This window comes from Athene cunicularia (genome assembly GCF_003259725.1).
Source record: "Athene cunicularia isolate RWA chromosome 1 unlocalized genomic scaffold, athCun1 chr1_part1, whole genome shotgun sequence".
In the NCBI taxonomy this organism is placed as follows: Eukaryota; Metazoa; Chordata; class Aves; order Strigiformes; family Strigidae; genus Athene; species Athene cunicularia.
This window is the reverse complement of record NW_020799091.1, coordinates 99,234,565-99,249,273: the sequence shown is the minus strand read 5'-3', so window position 1 is coordinate 99,249,273 and position 14,709 is coordinate 99,234,565. Positions and strand designations below refer to the sequence as shown.

General features: G+C 39.2%; 1 protein-coding gene across 1 annotated transcript in view; it reads right to left on the bottom strand.

Moving 5' to 3' along the window:
* The window catches only part of URB1 (URB1 ribosome biogenesis homolog), a gene marked incomplete at its 5' end in the record, with an annotated part of 58,173 nt that extends 43,540 nt beyond the window's left edge, over positions 1–14,633 (bottom strand). Inside the window, 8 exon segments of the mRNA XM_026851588.1 lie at positions 763–958; positions 2,132–2,262; positions 4,056–4,181; positions 6,082–6,167; positions 8,207–8,303; positions 10,771–10,903; positions 12,974–13,125; positions 14,478–14,633. Of these exon segments, the coding sequence (XP_026707389.1) occupies positions 763–958; positions 2,132–2,262; positions 4,056–4,181; positions 6,082–6,167; positions 8,207–8,303; positions 10,771–10,903; positions 12,974–13,125; positions 14,478–14,633 (1,077 nt within the window).
* Positions 14,634–14,709: the final 76 nt, after the last annotated feature.

Genomic DNA, 14,709 nt, shown 5'->3' with positions numbered 1-14,709 from the left:
CTGAGCCATGGCTCGTTTTCCCTCAGCACCCATAGAAAACAGGATGCCATTTTCCCCCCCATCACTTACCATCTTCGACATTTAACAGCATCCTGCTGCTTCTTTCCTAACATACCGTAACTGATGGTGTTATTTTAGAACCATTAGGTCCTTCCTGTTTAGTTCACTTAGCCACCTAACTTCCCCACTGCTGGACTGATTTGTTTTTACAATCATTATTTATGAAAAATTGTGCCTGTCTGATTTCTAGTGATTTTAATAAACTCTGAAGCACTGTGAATTTACAGCTGTGAACACAATACATCTTCAGACATGTGAGTTTCCTCTGATACAGAACAGCTGCTTCTGAAACAAAACCAAACCCATTCCCTGATCCTCAGCTTAGTGCCTCTGAAATCAGTGGAATCTTGTTCCTTGTCACTAGGAAGACCTTGGCTAAATCAATGAATTCAGAGTTAGTTTAAACCTAACATGGCCACACCACAAACTATCTGGGCTCTGTACTACACAGTACCCAAACTGTAACAGGAATAGCATTATAATATCTATCTGTAATAAAAGCAGTCAAAGGCTTGCTTACCAATATACTACCAAGCTCCTTGAATTGGTAACTTTTCTGTAGATCAGGAATGTCTGACTTCACCATCTGTGTAATTCTGCACTACTGTTTAATAAAAACTACTTCAATTTTTGGAGGAAAAAAAAGAGCATTGGGATTGCACATTTCTGTTGAGAGGTGGTGTGCATCATTCATACTCTTACCTTTCTGAGCAACTTTATATTGTCCATCCAAGCAGACTTCAGTCTAGGAACAAAGGAATAACGGGTCTCCTTAAAGTATCTATTCAATAAATCTGGGCATACTTTAAGAACATTCACCATGAGATCAGCAACCATTTCATCTTCTGTTGCAGTTTTTAAACCAAGCAGAAAGCGCAGAAGCACCACATTTCCTCCCCTATTGAAGAAAACAACAACTTTAGAAAAAAAGTTTAGGGAAAAAAAACAACTTTAGAAAAGAAATCCTTATTTCGATACTTTACATGTGATGCTAACTCTGCAACTCCTCTAACTGTTGCTGGAGTAAAATTCAAGACAAGACCTCTCACAATACTGACATAATTTCTGAGTTCATACTCAGAAAAGTAAGAACTGAATTTACCTCCAGGCTTTATGCATCACAAACAGTAATTACTTTTAATTAAATCCACATTTTCAGAAATATTCTAAGTAAACTTCACAAAGCTAAAAATGTAGAATTAAAACTTAGTATTAAACTTGGAAGTATTTTCTGTGGTCTTTCAGTCCCCTTTTTTTTAATTTCTGCATGTCCATAAACAAAGTGAGAATACCGTAGATACCACATGAATACCAGTTAAAATTTTGCTCAAAGTAAGAAACAACCTGCTCTAGCACCACTCAGTATTAGTATCTGTTAATACAATCTAGTACCTTCTTTCCCAGCTAATGTGATGAAACATATACCCACCCTGTGAGAGCCCATCCATGGAACTACAAGAGCCTCAATTATTTTCAAATATTTCAGTCATAATCTTAGCGCACACATATTTTAATCAGTTACCAAATGGAAACAGTAGGATAAATAGGTGCTTCCAGATTAGGTGTCACAGGCCAAATTCTGGCACTACCGAAATCAATGTCGGCATTTTGCCAAAATTTGGCATAAACCACTTCTGCCTCTACACATAAATTAGACAAAGTATTTTATCGCCATCTGGTTAAAACTGCAGCTTTGATGCTTTATTGTCACATCAAAAAACTCTATGGTCCAAAAAAATCACAACTTACAACAAGATACTTTGTATCTAGTTATAAAGATACAAAGATGGAGATGGCTCAGAGAAACATGACATTGTTAAGCCCCTGTGAATAGGGCAGAGCACTTTCTAGTATGCTGAGGTATAAAGAGATCCAGTAGTTTGATCTTGGGAAGTTAAAAACAAAACCAACAAAAACTCCAACATATCTCCATCATCTGCCACAGAAGAAAGAGATGGAAGCTGAATTCAGTACAGCTACTTGTAAAGGCCTGGAAGGGCAGACAACTAGTGAGGACTCTCTTGTTCCTAGCACAAAGTTCACATACATTCTCAGCTGTCCAGTGACTTACTTGCCAGAAGTTCCAAGACTTGGATCATAGAAAGTTATGCCATGTTTCAGAGAGCAGCAGAGGTCCATTAAAAAATTATGAACAAGTTCCCGTACCATCACCTTTCCTACCTCTTCAGAACCTTGAGTCACCTATAAAAATAAGGTAGAAAAGGCGTATGATTTTTGGTATCACAGAAGAAAATCTTCCATCAATTTATCTCTAAATTTTATGAGCCTCCTTTTACAGAAATGCTAAAAGACAGTTTGGCTCTTATTCAGATTAACAAGACTCAATTTCTGTATTAAACACATTCAATATTACAATGCTTTTTGTTTCAAGAAAAGCAAACCTCCCAAATTTAGGTACCTATGTACTGTTTGCAGGACACTACTGACTTAAGGCATCTGCTAAGGCAATAGACAAGAAAAGACAGAGAAAATCAAGCTAAAGAAAAGTTGTGATATAAAACTTGAATAATTTGGGCAAGGCCATCCGGGGACTCTGAAGTCAAGGATCTAATATTTAATCTGAAATAACCAACTTCCAATCATACAGACCAGGTTCATCATGAGAAAGTTCAGAAAGACCAGGAAAAAAAAAAATATCACTGAAGCCTTCAGCATAAAGCACGTGAAGCAAGCACATATATGTCTTTAGGGCCAATTTGGCAGAAGTTGGAACAACTTTAATACCAGGTGAGAAAGGTGGATAGCTAACAACGCACTGAATATGCCAAGACTTCGGAGAAAGGTGGGGCAGAAATGCCATTACAGTCACCATAAAAAAATAGAAGAAATGACCAAATATCCATGTCAAACAAAAAGAAAAAAAAAGCGAACCCACATTCCATTAACCTTTTACATCCAGCACAACTCAAGATCCCTATAAACGAGAAGTCTCTTGGCAAATGTGGCGGGAAAAATCACAAACCATATACCTCACAAGGACTTCATGGAATTGTAAAAATTTAAAATTACTCAAAACTGAAATGCATGTTTATGAATAGGGTCATAGATTTGCATAGCTCCAAGCACTCATTTACTAGAAACAGACCTCCTTCAAAAGGTGTTTACAATATATCAGGATTGGAATGGCATAAGCATAAACAAACAGTAAAGGAAGTATAACAAGTTAACAGTTGTTCAGTGACAGACATTTTGAAGAAGAATGCTTGGACTTCTAAAAAAAAAAAAAACAAAATTAAAAAAAAAAATCAAGCAACACAAAGGTGAAAACTCTGCAGCCAAAACCCAGTGGAAGCATAGAAGTCTTTCTACTGTTTGCACTGAGTTTACGGCCACGCCTTAGACATTCCCACAATGAAAGGGCGACAAAGAGAGATTACATGATTAACAAAAATAAAACCCCAAAATTTTAATCTATTTATGAAGAGAAAATGACAAAACATCTGCAGTACTAACACACACCCACCAGTTGTGGCTCTGATCCTTGCTTCATCTATGACTTTAGGAATGTGATTTCACAGACCAGTAGAATCAATAACAGCTCAACCCTCAGAAACCCTGTCAACCTCTCAAACAATGCAAGATGAAAAGGCTGGCAACCATCTTGGGAGTTTAGCTCTTCTACCAAGTCAGTGTGTAGGATGGGAATGAGGCATGTGGTCAGAACACTGCTCCCTGATGTATTCTCCTACAGAGACACAAACGTGTCCAGGAAATGGAATACAGTACTCACACCCAAAAGACCCAGTTCTGGCAATCAGGGAGAGGAAACAAACCCTCATCCTCAAGTGGTGAGAAACAGCAGAAAGTTGGGGTTTCTTCTTAAGTAGCTTCAGCAGATCCCTCTTTTTGAGCTCATCAAGGTTAGAGTAACTGGGAGCTATTTCAAAACCTGTGGACTGCAGGACAGGTGGGGGGGAAAAAAAAAAAGAAGGCAGGACAAGGACTAGGAGTTACAAAGAAATAAATTACCAGACCTTTAAATCCCCAGGGCTGACATCAGTAATCCCATTCCATCGGTAAAGTGAAGCGATGTGAATCAACACTTCTGCAGTAAAAAAGCGCACCTTCTGGGTTTTGGTGATATTTTTATTTTGAACCACCTGAAAACAATGAGGAAAAAAAACAAACAGCTCTTACCTTTATTGCAAGTTATCACAGCACAATAGCAAGTTAGCAACATAGCTCATTCTTCTAGCATACACATAGCTTGCTCTCCAGACTACAGCAGACAAAAGGTTCTGCATGTCCTGTTAACACTTCTTTCACACACTCCTGCTCCCATCTTGATGAGGTTGAAGCTACAGGACTCTACACCAACATCTGCAAACACTGCACATGCTGGAGAGGATAGACTTTCAAGCTCAACTAAAGAGCTCAACTTAGAGCAGCACAGCCACAGACTAGGATCAAGAGAATCTGCTGGTAGAGATGGTAGAACCTGCTACAAATAAAGTTTGAATGGAAGGGAAAACACAGTAATGGACTTTCTCAAAAGTTCTACTGTGTTCTTCTGTCTGCATTTTTTCAATTCTTATTTTCCTTGCTAATCTGAAGGAGTTGTACAGTGCCTTAGGTTTCATCAATAACATAACAATATATGATGTATTTTCTAAATGAAGCTTTTCCCATGTGGAATAATGTTTCAAGGAGGTTTATTTTACATTTAAATGCTAACTTTCTTCTTCTTCCAAGGTTATTGCAACAGAAAAATGAAAGAATACTTTTGTCTTTCAATTGTGAGTTGTGAAAAGCCTGAGTCTGAGGCTGGCTCTTATGGTTATGCTCTAAATTTGGATCTATTTTTTCTTCATTCTGACAGATCATACAACAGCTTGTGCAACATTGCTACAGTAATTTAAAACAGAGATCAAAAATCATAGATACTGGAACTAAAAACTTTTTTATAGACATAAATCTCTGCTGCAATTGCTGTTCCCACAGCAGCAACAAGCTGGTACATCACAGGGAAAGAGGCACAGACATGCTCAGAAGCTAAGGAACAACAGAGCACAAGAAAGGCAGTTGAGACTAAACCAACTCTTGCACCTTTCAGCAATTCCTGCTTTTAACCCTGCTATATCACAAGGTTATTTCTGTCTGCTATGAAAGAATCAGTAAAAACAATTTCAAAGGGGAGCAGACTTACCTCTCCAACAGTATTTTCTGTTAGAAGGTGGAATGTACCCCTCCTTCACAAAAAACTTCTCTGATCTTGGGAAGACAATTTGATGATATGATTTCCCTTTTCCTCTACCCCACCAAGAAATACCTTTGACTGAATTTATCTCCTGCAGCAGAAACCTTGCCATCCTAACAGTAGCCAAGTCCAAAGACCAGCTAACCAGGACCACAGGATGTGGTCTCAATGGAGCCCTGCCAAGACTGGTTGGGGAACGGTACCACACATCCTTCAGCTGCAACGAGATAGCTCCTAGAGACCCACTTCCTAGAAACCCCCCATGTCACAGTCCCCACACTAAAACCACATAAAATCCTTTTTCTCCTGGAAAGAAGACTGTATGTCATTACCTAGCTCAGAGCTAACAAATCTAGCTGACCTCCCCATTTCAGCATGAGACATATTAACTGAAGGACCAATCTTACTGTCACTGGAAGCACTAAAAAGTCTCCAGTACTTCTGATCTTCAGGCTTAGCACTGATGCAATCAGAACCCATGAAATAATGAGAATCTGTTGGACACCACACACTAAAAATAAGCTGAAATTAGCATCCAAGTACAAGCTACTGCAATGACTTCCTTTAAAAGAGGGCACTGGAAAATTACAATAACCTTTGGTCTTGAAACAGTAATATGGCCAAGCTATCAATTTCCAATGAAGACTACCAGTAACAGACACACTGACAAACTTTCAGCAGCAGCAGCACAGTGCCAACATCTGAAAGAGCCATACACTTTAAGAGAAATTACTACAAATCTGTTTTCAGCAGCAAAGAAAATAAAAAAGAAGAGACAATGCAGTTTCAAAGCCATATCATACCTTAGTTCTCAGTGTGGAAAGTAGAAGATTGACAGTAGAAACTTTGTCTTCCTTTATTTCAGAGCGAAGAATATCTGGAATGAAATCTAAGAAGACATTTCAAACGTTAAGTGAAAATGTGAAAGCTATTGTCATACTAAAATGCTTCAGGGAATTCATACCCATTTCTCTTCAATGTCATATTATTTACCTTGCTGTTATATTTAAGGATGAACCAAAAGGCTGCAATCAAGAGTGCAGAAGGATGATGTGTCTGTAACTACAGTGATGAACAAGTAATGCTGCCAAACCTACTCTCATCATAACTAGCTAATTTGCCAGCGTGATTATTAACACTTATTGCAACAGCATCGAGCAACTTCAAATACATTTTGGGCCCCAATGTGCTAGGCAGTATTTAAACCTGAGCAAATGCCTATACTTTCCATTGAAGGACTCACAGTTGTTTCACTGAGTGATTCTCAGCTGTTTGGAGATTACATCTTCAACCACATGTATCATCTTTTGGCTCACCTGTGCATCCCGAAGTTAGAGAACTTCAGTTTATAGATAACTTCAGTATCTTACAGGGGAATGAAAGCCAGCTGTGCTGACTGGGTCTAGGTGTGTACTGCCATTCCCTGTAAAGAATGAACTGAACAACTGCAAGCAATTAAAGGAAATCAGCAGCCCCCAGGGTAGTGTGAACAACAGAAGTAAATAATTATGGCCTGTTCTCACTCCCTCATGGTAGAAAAAAATTAATTTCTGCCAGCTAATTACTTGTGGGAGGCTTTTTAGAGTATTTCTAGATTCCTTCTAAATTCTTTCATAACCTTAACAAGGGATGCAATTCAGAGCTTAACAAGTATCAGCAGTAGATTTCAAATCACAGAATCATCAAGGTTGGAAAGGACCTTGAAGATCATCTAGTCCAACCGTTCACCTAACACTGACAGTTCCTAACTACACCATAGCCCTCAGCACTATGTCAATCTGACTCTTAAACACCTCCAGGGGTGGGGACTCCACCACCTCCCTGGGCAGCCCATTCCAACGCCCCCTTCTGGAAAGAAGTACTTCCTGATATCTAGTCTAAACCTTCCCTGGCACAACTTGAGGCCATTACCTCTTGTCCTATAGCTTATTTCTTGGTTAAAGAGACTCATCCCCAGTTCTCTGCACCCTCCTTTCAGGGAGCTGTAGAGGTCGATGAGGTCTCCCCTCAGACTCCTCTTCCAGACTAAACACCCACAGTTCCCTCAGCCACTCCTCCTACGACCTGTGCTCCAGACCCTGCACCAGCTTCGTTGCCCTTCTCTGGACACACTTGAGTAATTCAATGTCCTTTTTGTAGTGAGGGGCCCAAAACTGAACACAGTCATCGAGGTGCGGCCTCACCAGTGCCAAGTACAGGGGTAAGATCACTTCCCTGTCCCTGCTAGCCACGCTACTTCTGATGCAAGTCAGGATACTATTGAATTCACTGAAATCAAAAGAAGTTTAAAATTATCTTCAGCACATAAGTGACTATGTATTATTAATCAAGTGTATTAAGATTCAACTTTCTAGATCCTCTTCTTTATCAGCTCAGGTTGACTCCCTTCTCTAAGAGACATGGGTGTAACATACTCCTGGACTGCACTCCCGTGTAATGCATCCATAAAGGATGCAAAAGACATTACACTGGTCTCCTGAATCCTTGACAAAAAGTGGTCTAATGGAGTACACAACAGTTGTCCTGCATGAGGATAGATGTAAATTAACACTTTAACACTTTTTTTAAAAAACTGTAATGCAACACATACACTATTACTGTGTTATGAGCAAGGCTGGAGGCTGTGAAGTTTTTTCCTGCTTATTGACTCTATGGCCTCAAAGTTATATTACTTTTACCTTTTTTACATCTGTATCACTACAGACTTTCTATTTTTGCAAAGTTTTTGTGGATAGCAAACATTATTCTCAAGCAGAAGAGGCACTCACTATAATAATGTAGAAGTTGAAAGCTTTTCACTAATAAGCATTTTGTATCTTATTCATGCTGTTTAACTGATTTGCATTTTGAATTAACTCATATTTATTGAGCTATAAGACTGCTTTAAAAAAAAACAAACAAACAAACAAAGAAGCAATTGTGAAGTACCTTTTAATTCCAGCACCTGTGACAAGATTGCATTGTCACCAGCAATTAAAAAGGAGAGAGCAAACTGAATATAGGCCATACGGACATCAGTTCCCCCCTAAAAAAGACAAAAGGCACTGTTAGGATACAGATTGCATACAACTGCAAAACCAATACTGCAACAACTGATTATCCTTCTAAGTACAATAAATGGGTAAATTAAGCTACTTCTATAAACATGCTGCACATAGTCACACACATACATTTATATGCAATACATCCACAGTATATTCATTTGAAAAACTTCTTATGTTAAGCAGATCACAGTCTGTTAAAAGTGAGCATCAAAAAGGAAGGTGTTCTAGTTCACCCATTTTTCAATTCTCAATATATGAGATAGGCCATAAATAATAAAAAAAAATGTTAACAGTAGTTTCATGCCAAACCCTGTACACACATCATGAACATCCTCACTTCTGCACCACTTGGCACACTGGTCAGTTCACAAAAATACTCAAAAACGTAGCTGCTGCAATTTCTTACTGTACAGACTTCCAGAGTAGTGCCAGCTTTGGGGACCCTTGCAGTTTGTTGCCATCTCTGTGCATTACACACATCTGGCTATCACAGCTGCTCGTGGAGCTATGTGACTTAGACTGGCCAGGAAAAAAAAAAAAAGCCCTTAAAAAAGGGGCTAATATGTTATAAAACTACAAATTTGGGCACAGTGAAAATAGCAAAATCTTTTCCTAGAAAAGGACCGCAGGATGTGAACATAGAAAGGTTTGGGTTGAAAGGGCCCTTAATGATCACCTAGTTCCAACTCCACCACCAGACCAGGTTGCTCAAAGCCCCGTTCAACCTGGCCTTGAACCCTTCCAGGGAGGGGGCAGCCACAGCTTCTCTGGGCAACCTGTGTCAGTGCCTCACCACCCTCACTGTAAATAATTTCTTCCTAATATCTAATCTAAATCTATCCTCTTTCAGTTTAAAACTGTTACCCTTCGTTCTATCCCTAGACTCCCTGATAAAGAGTCCCTCCATGATTTTTAATTTTTTGAAACTTACTATGCAAAACTAAGTTGCATGTAAAAATACCTGAAAGAAGATACCGACTAGGCTAAACATAAGGCAGAAGTGACTCATGAAAGGGTTGAAAGAAGAAATAAAGATAAAGAAAGCTCTAAGCTTTAGGCCTGATATTTTTGTATTAAAAATTCCCCTCTCACAGCCAGTTGTGACAATAATTTTGGTGAAAGCTGAGCAAGAGTAAGCTTCAATCTGGTTATGGAAACTTTTTTCCTGGTGCCTTATTTGCATATCTAATAAGCTTGTGGTCAAAAGACTACATCCAAGCATTTAAATTTAAGGGGTAGAGGTACTCCTAAAGACAACTTTTGCACTAAGGTCAAAAACCATGAAATCTGATATTCCCAGACTTGTAAAAGATGGTTTCAGGGAAAAAGGTGCGTGTTTGGTTTTTTGCCTTCTACTTGATTTCTTTATATATAAAGAGTCTCACTTGTCACCACAGATGGCACAAATCCAACACAAATGTACAAATTCATTCTGCAAGTCATCTTGAAAAACCAGATACAATGTATCAGTGTTGAGAATAAGACTGGATTCGGAATGACATATAAATATTCTTGTTCTAAATATAAATAAATATCCACTTGTATTTGGAATGATGTATAAATATTCTTGTTCTAAAATACTGATTCAGGTTCAGGTCAGTCCTGATTATTTTTAGCAAAGGGATAGGAAACAAGAAATAAAGTTCCTTTTGGAAAAAGAAGAGTGTCTTTTTCTAGTCACTCGCATATCCTCCTTAAGGATTTCCACCAAGAGACTGTTTAAAACTCTTTGTTATATTTCCACCAAGAAACTGTTTAAAACTCTTTGTTATATTTCCAAATGTAATTACTCTGACTGTACTAGTACTGTGCAAAAGCCTCTCTCCATTAAAACAACCACAGAACTTCCAACCTCTATTTATTTCCAATTGCAATCCTGCACTGGAAAAAAAATGAATTCTTCCCAAACACATCACTGAATACTTTTCAGAAGTTTATCATCTATTTCACTCCATTTAGACACTGAAAGGGTAGCCCACAGAAACTATACATTTATACATTAACTATACATTTCACCACAGCTTATTAGAAACAGATGAGGCACTTCAATGTTTTGCAGTAAATTCCACAAAGCAGTGTAAATACAAGGCTATCCTGAGGAGCTCTGCACCCTGACAAGATGAGATTGACCAGCACAGGATGGAAAATGAAGCAACCTATACCTCAAGGGTGCAGGCCAACTCTCCCACTATGGCAGATACTCAGAAACATTCCCTGGAGATTTCCCATGTAAGGAGATGGGAAGCTCTTGTCCCACAGATCAGTTCTGCTGCCAATTAAAAACAATCAAGAAGCATTTCAGCCTGACGCAGGACAGGAAGAGGTAAGTTCTTGCAGACAAAAATACAGCAAAGAGACTGTGGCAAGAGCTTAGTTTTCAATACTTGGCAGAAGAAAACTGATGGAGCCATGGTGTAGCATTTCATGGCACAAAGAAATTTAATTTACCTTCTTACATCTTTTTTTCAGTAATCCAGGCAGAAACTTATTATTGAAATCAAAATGGCTATACACATCCCTTGCTGAATCTGGCCCCTGAGCCACCATTGCTGACAACAGGGTAAGGCACACTCGGCTCATCCTAAAACAAAATGCAGAGGAAAACCTGCAGGTTACTTCCAGGATGACAGTTATACAAACAACCAAATCAAGAGTTTAAAATTTAAAGAAAGACCAGTTTCCTCTAAAAGAAATTATCCCACTCCACCTCCAATATCCACTCAAGCCTTCAGCCATTTCAGTCATGAAGCAGTTCTGAGTCAGTCCCAACACAAGCAACCAAGATAGCCATTAAGAAAGTATCCCTGGTCATGCAAAGCTCTTGCTGCAGTTGATGGGAGCTTTAGTTGAATATGTAACCAACCATTTTAATGACAATCACAATACAGATTTAGGCCAAACACAAATGTTACTCTGCTATTCACAAAGAACCTCGGTCATATTTGTGAACGGCCTATTTTTACAAGCCTATGTCTTGGACAGAGCCCCCAGTCCTGCAAAACGTTTATGCACTTTACTGCCACAAGCAGGTCCATAGGAACTACAGCTGATGCTAAAGGTAAGGATGCACACAGCGTAGGCCCAAGTAAGACTGCATTTTTTCGTGTTTAATTTGAATTACAGAGGTTTTCTTCAGTTTAAGTATGCAGCATGGTCTTGTCATTAACTAAAGCCCAAAATCTACACTCAGTTTTGATTCTTGCTCACCGCGCACTGGGAAAATTTGCCTGAAAAAATAGAACGGAAGTTAAAACAACCAAAACCATTATTTTAGGCAGTGATAATGGCAACTGAGAAGGAGAGAAGGGAAGAGGTAATGCCTATTTATATTCTTCCCCAAAATAAAGCTGTAATGAGAGACTGGACATTCACTTTATAAAGTAGGATAAAAGGAAGAAAGTGACAAAAAATAAGAACTCCTAAATTTGTGGGAGTTTGCCATTTATTTCAATGGGAACATGACAAGGCCATTGGGTACAAGTCTCCAGACCTCCGTCATCTGAATAGCCACTACCCATAAAGGGTTTTGGAATCTGTCCATCACGTTTCATTCACAGACAATCTTAAGAAAGCCATAAGATTAAAGCAGAGATCCCACCCAGACACACCACCACAGTAAAATCCCTTAGCATATCAAAGAGGTAGCACAGAAAAAGCAGAGCATATACCACCAGAGTACCATTAGAAATCTGCAGCCTCCTCCTTGCAGGTTCTAGAAAAATTTCTTCAAAAGCTGTAATCTTTAAATACTTAATAAAGAAGTACAGACGTTGAATAGTTTCAAAATTTATTCACAATATACCTAGCCACACGTATTTGGGATTCTATGTACAGTTAAAACGCAATGAGATCAACTGAGTGGAGCTGGAAGTATGGTTGTGTCCATGAACAGGAAAGCAGAAAATCCTTTTCTAATTCTGGATTGTCCAAAGGCTGAAAGACACTGGCCTTAAACAAGTCATTTTCAGTCTCCAATGTTTTCTCTCCCTTCCACTTCCTCACAGATTTGTATTAAAATGTCTCTGGCACTTGGAACTCCTCTCACCCTGCCCACAGAGCATGAGAAATCGTTGTTTAGACTGGAGTAGATAACACTAGTGCTTCAATTGGCCTAAAATGGCCTTAGATTTAAGAAATGGGAAAAGTTACACAGGAAAATCCAGTCTGAAAGAAAAAAATCTATTATAAACATGGAAATCAGACTACAAAAATTATAGGGAAGTAAAACACTCAAGAGTAGTTCTTTCTGCCATCACAAGATAAGACTGCTCAGCCTCTGTGAACTATACAAAAGCCTGTTCCTCCCTGTCCATTCAGTACATTTAACTTCACAAAGAAGTAACATTAAAAGAATAAGATTCAAGATACCATCTACTTCACCTCTCACTAGTACAGGCACAACCAATGAAAACTACAGCCTTGGGAAAGTATCATATGGCATCAGATTGTATATTATACCAGAGCTTCTACCTTGCAAAGACTTCCACATGCAATTATTTTATGAAATGTGGAACAGTATCATTAAATAAAGGTAGATTATTAGCAATAAGTCAAGTTGAATTTTCAGCATCTTGTACACATGTCCAAGACCCAGAGCGCCCTTTGGGATCAATAGACAGAGATTCTTCACAACAGTACGGAGAAGGCTTACCTGTGATTTTCAGAATACAAAGCAGCATAGACCAATCTCATGTAGGAATGAATCAACTTTTTGACTATGTTCATTCCCACAACAGAAAAATGGGAGAGGTCACTGGCTGTCCTCAGTAAAATGGCTTCTAGAGCTTGAAAAATTAACAGCATCTGTAACATAAAGAATAATGTTAATATCCACTAGTATCAGGTGTGGCTTGACATTAGGAGCTGAGCAAACAGTAACAAACACCATGAAAAAAAAGAGTAACCCCACCACAAGAGGAAAGGTTCCACATATTAAGGTGAAGTTAACTTCTGAATTCTCTCCCAAATTAATGCTTCCTCTTCTACAGGATTAGTTCTGAGAGCATGAATTTTCAAGAAGACCCTATACAAATACTATATGAAAGACCAGAGAATCACAAGAGGTCAACTGACTCCTTTTTTTTCAGTTACTAAACTCATGAAATTCAGTAGTAAGGAGGGACAACCTCCCCTAGAAGCCCAAGTCGTTGTGCTGACTGAAGATCAGTACAATCCTGGACAAATCAACTGAATGTAAAACAGGATCCCTCCTCACTCGTGAATCAAGATCTACACACATATGAATGTTTTATCTGCATATGCACAACAGCCACTTCTGGGGATGCAAACACTGACCACAGTGCATATCTCAGCACAGGCTGATGGATCTTGAAGGCCCTTTTCAAGTGGGAGGCCAAGGCCTACGGCTAATGAACCAACGCTTTAAGAGACAACTGCTAGTAAGTGCACAATGAAACAATGGAATGCGCTGGAGAAAACCATCAGAGCCGCTCCAGTCTTGCGGTTACCTCCTTCTGGATAAATCCAGAGTCCACACAGCACTGGGACTCCATTCATTACAAGTAATAGACCCTATTAGTAAAAGGTTCTGGAAGAAAGCACATCACTGAACATCACACAGGTTGTCAGTACATGGAACAAATGATTATCTAATGCAAAGACCAACAAGTGGAGGTTAAAAAGAACACTATCCAACTTCATGTTGTAAGCAGATTTAAGCTAATCATGCTGCTCCAGTATTCACAGTAAAAAGATGTTTTTTTAATTTTTCAGTTCATTCATCATATGCTGATGAGGAGAAATTGTGTTCAGCTCAGATGAGAAAAATGAGGTCAACTTTACCAGTGGCTTCCTAGAAATACTGATGTATCAGGGAGACGTCTAGTTATCTAAAACCAATTACTTTCTCTGGACTACTTATTTTCTTTGCTTAACTGCTTCTGCTGACCCTCTTCTGATAACGTTTAGAAAACCTTAACAGCTTGATTTTGGCAGGACTACTGGTTGTGCTTATCATTAAATCCAGGAACTTCTCTGGATTGAAAAGGCCATTTCCCACTGGATCTGTGCTTCTGTCACTGTCTTTCAGAAAAAAACCCAAACCCAAACCCATGCCAAATTAGCAGAGTTATTTATGCCGCAAAGCGTTTATTTGGCAGTTCCTCTCCCTGTCGGGACGCACGCGGCCAACTTACTTCACTTTCAGGCTTCCTTTCTCCGTCCAGAAGCTTGAATATTTCAGCACATTCCATGGAGATTTTCACGTATCCCTCCACGACATCATATACTTGGGGTGACGGCAGCGTCTTGGCGACCGAGACGAAGGTCTCCAGACCTGCAAGGCGGGAGTTTCACGCGCGGAGCCAACCCCTGGCCCGTGACGCGCTCCGCGCCGCATCCCCAGGCCGGGACACGCCGGTTCTGCCT